General features: G+C 40.0%; 1 protein-coding gene across 1 annotated transcript; it reads left to right on the top strand.

Annotated features, from left to right (window-relative positions):
• Positions 1 to 530: 530 nt before the first annotated feature.
• On the top strand, positions 531 to 5,497 carry LOC104546330 (E3 ubiquitin-protein ligase Midline-1-like). Its single transcript, XM_010191692.1, has 3 exons — positions 531 to 686; positions 3,118 to 3,325; positions 4,895 to 5,497. Exons 1-3 carry the CDS (start codon positions 551 to 553, stop codon positions 5,241 to 5,243), a joined length of 693 nt encoding a protein of 230 aa, XP_010189994.1. The 5' UTR covers positions 531 to 550; the 3' UTR covers positions 5,244 to 5,497.
• Positions 5,498 to 6,091: the final 594 nt, after the last annotated feature.

Here is a 6,091-nt window from a genome sequence, read left to right as displayed (position 1 = left end):
AGTCTGGAGTGTAAGAGCCAAAGCTTGCTGTGGAGCCCACGCTCTACCCTGTTTGGCCTCTCATTATTTGCTTCAGGTCCTGAGGAATACATACCTGGGGATTATCAGCAAAGGTGCCTCCCCAGCCCCCCTGGCAGTACTGTTTGTGTTCATTTTTCAAGGCTTAAACTGAGTTCATTAAGATTGATGGGAGCTCCATAATCCTGTAGCTCTTAAGTAATAAAGAATTCCTTGTGCTGGGATATGAAAAATCTCAAGAGTGCTCGTCCCTCCACTGAGCCATATCTTAAATGTCCGTTTTCTATGGTTGACTTCACATAACAAGAACTTAAAAGGTACCTTGGATGAAGACTGTTGAAATGAGTTAGTGGAATTAAGTAGCAACTCAGTAAATGTAACAAAACTTTAAAAGGTACACAAGCAAACTTTATATCAGTCATTGGATGCTCTGGAGTGCTCTAAATGTTCCTCTGTTACAAAGTAGTTAGTATGTTATGACTAATGTGCTCTGTTGGAAATTGCAGGTTTATGCAACTCAGCCGACAGCTGGATGATTGTTCCCAATATCAAACAAAACCACTACACAGTGCACGGGTTACAGAGTGGCACTAAGTACATCTTCATTGTTAAGGCCATTAATCAGGCGGGCAGCAGGAGCAGTGAGCCCGGCAAGCTCAAGACAAACAGTGAGTAACGTGAGAACCAGCACACATTCTTCTCCTTCCTTTTTAGGTTTGTTCTTTGGACGATACAAGAGTGCAGAGCAGTATAACTTATTTAGAGTGTTTCCCACAATGAAAGCCACTTATTTAACTCAATTCAAGATTGCCAGTCTTCAGCAGTGCAGAAATTTTTTTTTTTTTTTTGAGAGATGCATCTGTAGTTTGGTCACTGGAAACATCATTTAGGAACAGAGTCATCACATGTGAAATGATTGAAAATACTCTTTTGTGGTTTCATTTTAATGTCCTCTCTATTCTTTTTCCTCTACAAAGCAAAAACTTTTCTTATGTTTGCAATAAAACATTTTATTTTTGTATAGTGTTCATAGGATAATTTGTAGTTTAATTTTAACCTCCAAAACAATCTCTTTCTTACAATGCTGGAAAACTCCTTAGCTCCATCCCCCTCAGTTTTTTATGGAGTTCAATAAGGTGGTAGAGTAGTCAGAGATCCCACTTCAAAAAAACAATGGTTACACAAATTATTAGCAGATGTAGTATAGCATTTCTAAGACTGCTTTTCAGCCTTTTCTTCTTGTGTCCCAGCCAATGCCTCAGTCTTGTAGTTATCACGAGCATCTCTGAGTGCTGGAAAGGGAACACTGGGATTTGTGCATTCTCTGAAACCTGCTTATTGTAGGGGAGGGTGCTCGAAGACACTGAATGTTGCAAGAGGGGGGCTGCAGGCAATGGCATGTACACGTTTCTCATTTTCCCCTTTTTGAAATGAACCTGGCTTGCATTTCTGTGTAAAAGCTGCTCATACAAACCCAACGTCTGCTACCAAGAATCTGCTTATTGTTAAACTTGGTAACCTACAAGCAAATGCATAACCAGAGGACCCATTTGGAAATTACAATCTTTCATTCTTTTGTCTCTTTGTGACCCAGTATGGCTCAAAAGCAATCTCTCAGGTGACTGTGAGAAATTATGTGACCAGATACGCTTCAGTACGGAGGAAGACATCCTTCAGATACTGCTTCAGAAACACAAAGGCTAATAACCAGTTAGAGAGGCAGGCCACAGGTGTTTTACTGCTACCAGGCAGTAAGAAAAAGTAGATAATATGTACCCCAAGTACTTTCCAATTGGTTCATTTTATACTTGTTAATAATATACAACTAAATACACATTATGAAATAGATGATAACTCTAAAGCTAAAAGTACTCCTTATCTAATTCCTGACCCATCTCTAATAATGTTAATTGAGAATTAGTATTGCCTCAATCATCTGCCATTTTAAACATCTGCATTTTCAGATTGCCTAGAGATCTAAGCCAACACATATTGACTGTCACTGTTCAGATGAACTTAATTTCTTCTTATTCTCACATATTAATGCTTTCTGGTTAACTGCATGAGAAATGCTTAACTGTTCCTTCATAAACTCTGAATAATTTACATCTTATTTGAAGTACACATGTCAGTGCCTGAGACAGACCTCGTAAGAGCACTGATTTCTGTTTCTGTGCATGTCATCAAATCTTCTGTTTACATTTTATTTTTCCCTTGATATGAAAGACAGTCAGAAGGGAAAAGGGCTTTGCTGGACCACTCATGAAGTCATAGTTTCCAAGTTGTCTCCTGGTGGAGGCAAATGATCATTCTGCTTTTTGACACAATGAGCAAGCCTGTCAAAACTGTGGCAGGCTTTATATATCTACAGGGTTCAGTTTACCAAAAAGCTTCCTGTTATTGTCTACAAACCTTGTGCTACAGCTGAAGATGCTTGCCAAAAGCAACAGCCTCAGTAATGTTTTTACACCATATTATTTGGACCAAGTTACAGTTCACTTCCTTCTTTCTAATGCACAGTATCCAGCACCACATAGGCATCCTTCCAAAGTGATCCTGAATTGTTGACTCTGTTTGTTATAAATAAAGCTATAAGTGAATGAACAGACAAGGCTAGTGCCTTCTCTTATCTTCAAACTCATTTTGCGGGATTTAAAATCATACTTTTTGTAGTAACGATGAAGATGTTATTATGGAGCTTTATCCCTAGAGAATTGACAGAATGCAACTCACTCTAAATCTAATATGCTGTGAAAAAAGCAACCCTTTATTACCATGTATATTGGTTTCAATTACATGCAAGAATTAGAGTATTCAGGGTTACTTCTAGGTCAGAGATAATGGGCGTGATGATTATGCAGGGCTCTTTTCAGGGATTATTGACACGAGGAAGTTAGTGCACAATGAGATTGACAGTAAACTGACAATGCAAACTAGCTATTGCAAGGAGCAGAATCGTTAGTGTATCTCAAGAACACTTCAGAGGAAATTAATATGGCTATGTAATCTTGTGGGCTTCTTCAAGGCTCTCTAATCCACTCTCTTTTCAAAAATCAAAGCCAAGCCATTCTTCTGCCTTTTTTGTCTCTTCCTCTCTAGGTCAGCCATTTAAACTGGACCCCAAGTCTGCTCATAGAAAATTGAAAGTGTCTCATGATAACTTGACAGTGGAACGTGATGAAACATCCTCCAAGAAGAGCCACACACCGGAGCGATTCACAAGCCAAGGGAGCTATGGAGTAGCTGGCAATGTGTTCATTGACAGTGGGCGGCACTACTGGGAAGTGGTTATAAGTGGGAGTACGTGGTACGTAAATAAAAATGTATGTGGAAAGAATCACCAGTTCACACCAAACATTCATGCAGGTCCCAGCACAGTTTCACTGGCAGAGACCAGTGGCAGAGGCAGGGGGAATTGTAAAAGAGCTGCACAAACATATGCTTTCACATTGTTTGTCAGACTGTTTTCCCAGTCTCCAGCACTTTTGGACTCTGGAACTAAGTCTGCCAGACAGAGCATCTTTATATTTAGTGGCCCTCACAGCACTTTCCCTCTGTGATTCAGGATGGGGTTTTTCTGAACCCACATACAATGCATTTTATTATTGTAGTAAATTAAAGAGGTCAGAAAGTTTCACCTTGTTTATACAGCAGAGAGAACATCATAAGTGGGATCATTTCTTATTAAGCAAGAAAGATGCTAACATCTTTCAGTAAGGAAAAAATCCAACAACAGAGTATGGGGACAATTTGATGATCCTGTTTCACAGAGAGAAAAGTCAGATTGACTCCTAGGGACAGGGCAGGAAGCAGTAGTGCTGTAGGTCTGTGGCCCAGAGTATGAAGCAAGGGGCAGGAAATAGAGAAGTGCATTCCTCCACTTCTGAATGATCCCCTGTGTCATAGAGGGGTGGATTTCAGGGGCCCTTTAGTCAGTGGAAGAGATGTCATCCTTTGGGATTCAAAGGCAACAATCATAATGGAAGTTAATGGAGTGGAAAAATCAGTGAGGTCTTCAAGGTATGCCCACTCTCTCAAACAAGAAAAATACTGTTTGCCTGTGCCAACATTAGGGAATGGAAATAGAGCAACTTATGGCACATTAGTCTCTGTTGGTTGAAAGCCCAACAAGTACTGCAGTGTCTCTAGAACGTGAGGAACTTTTTACATTTCTGTTATATATGAGAAATTGGGTATTTACCCTTGGTATCCATTAATGAGAACATTTTTGCAATCCTTTTACCCTGCACATCTTGCCATAAATTATGATTTGCAGAGCAAATGTCTTCACCTACAATTGCTTCACTTGGCCCAAAACCCAGTCTCAAAAATGCTCATTTGAACTTAAAAACCACACCAACATCTGGCAAAACATATTTGGGAATGGCAAAAAGGGGTTTTTTAATGTCTCCTTTGATGTTTACTCTTGCATTCCTTCTTCTGGGCCATATATTAAAGGAGCAAGAAGAGATCAGATTAGCTGACAGATAGCAATGTATTTTAAAATCAATTAATTCCTCTGCATTCATCTGCTTGTAAGTGGAAATTTGATTTAAACTCGTAGTTGCTGACTATTCAGCAATTTTCCTTTTGAATACAATAGACAAGTGCTCCAAAAAAATTACCATAGCAGCCAAACTATAAACAATGTGAGGGACAATAAAGTTTCCCTGACCTCTCAAACCCAAAAGAAAGATGGGGAAAAACATTAATTAAGCCTGTGCAGATATTGCAGTGAAATGTCACTTAATTGGAACTTAACTAGCAGAAGTAAGAGACTGGGGCATTCCAGTGAGTCCTCTGGGCTAACATTTGACTTCACTGAGAGACAAACACGTCAGGAAGCATTTGTTTCCTTGAGTTTTTTGTTTTGCAGGTATGCCATTGGTATTTCTTACAAGTCAGCCCCAAAGCATGAGTGGATTGGGAAGAACTCTGCCTCCTGGGTGCTTTGCCGCTGCAATAACACGTGGGTGGTGCGGCACAACAGCAAAGAAATCCCCATTGAGCCTGCGCCTCACCTCCGGCGGGTCGGGATCTTGCTGGACTATGACAACGGTTCCCTTGCTTTTTATGATGCTTTGAACTCCCTACACCTTTACACTTTTGACATTACATTTGGGCAGCCGGTGTGCCCCACGTTCACTGTGTGGAACAAGTGTTTGACCATTATAACTGGCTTGCCTATCCCTGACCATCTAGACTCTTCTGAGCAGCTCGCATGACTGCTAAAAGTCAAAAGGTAGGACAATGTGTCTTCCCAGGTTGGCCAGGCAGCTGCCCACAGGAGCTTGCCCAGAGCTGGTGGACCACACGACATCCTGGCCAACACTGCCAAATCTGGCCTGAACTGGAAAGGGGAGAATTTCTCCTTACTGTGTACTTTGTATGGAAGGACAAGAAGTGGCTTTAATAATGTCTTTGGACTTTCTTTTGCAGTTGTTTTTGGTTGGTTGGTTTTGTATTTAGTCTCTTACAGGAAGATTTATAAATTATTTATAAAAAAAAAAAAAAGAGAGAGAAAGAAGTAAGGGAAAGCCTGTTTTGGACACCTAGAAAATTACTTATTTGTTTTGCACATTGATGCTCCTATTAATTATAGTTTCATCAGCCCTTTACATAATTTTATTTTACAGTGGATAAAATCAGGAAATTGGAAGGATGAAAACTGCACGGTGGACAAGTCAGTATACTGCAGGTTTTATTCGTGCCAATATTAATCTTCTCATTACCAGTCTTACTGAGTGCAAGATCTCCTAATTTCTACTTTGCACATGGGAGTGTGCAGACCAAAAAGAACAAAAATAAACAAATAAGGAACTGGAGCTAACCAACATGGCAAAAGAAGAAATTTTCATTTACTTCTGTTCAGTGCTCTCTCTGTTCATAAAAATCATGCTGAATATCTCCTAGAAATGTGAGTGGATAAATCATCTGGTGATTTACTTAATTGATAGCAACATTCCATCAGCCCATGCTTCACCTTCATCTTTGGGAAACATTGTGGAGTCACGGAGGATGTGAAAGACTGATACCATCTCTGAAAATCAGCAGCACTGGAGGAGAGCAGCCA

The sequence above is a fragment of the Mesitornis unicolor genome, unplaced genomic scaffold (assembly GCF_000695765.1).
Source record: "Mesitornis unicolor isolate BGI_N332 unplaced genomic scaffold, ASM69576v1 scaffold1399, whole genome shotgun sequence".
Classification (NCBI taxonomy): Eukaryota; Metazoa; Chordata; class Aves; order Mesitornithiformes; family Mesitornithidae; genus Mesitornis; species Mesitornis unicolor.
This window is presented reverse-complemented; position numbering and strand designations above follow the sequence as displayed.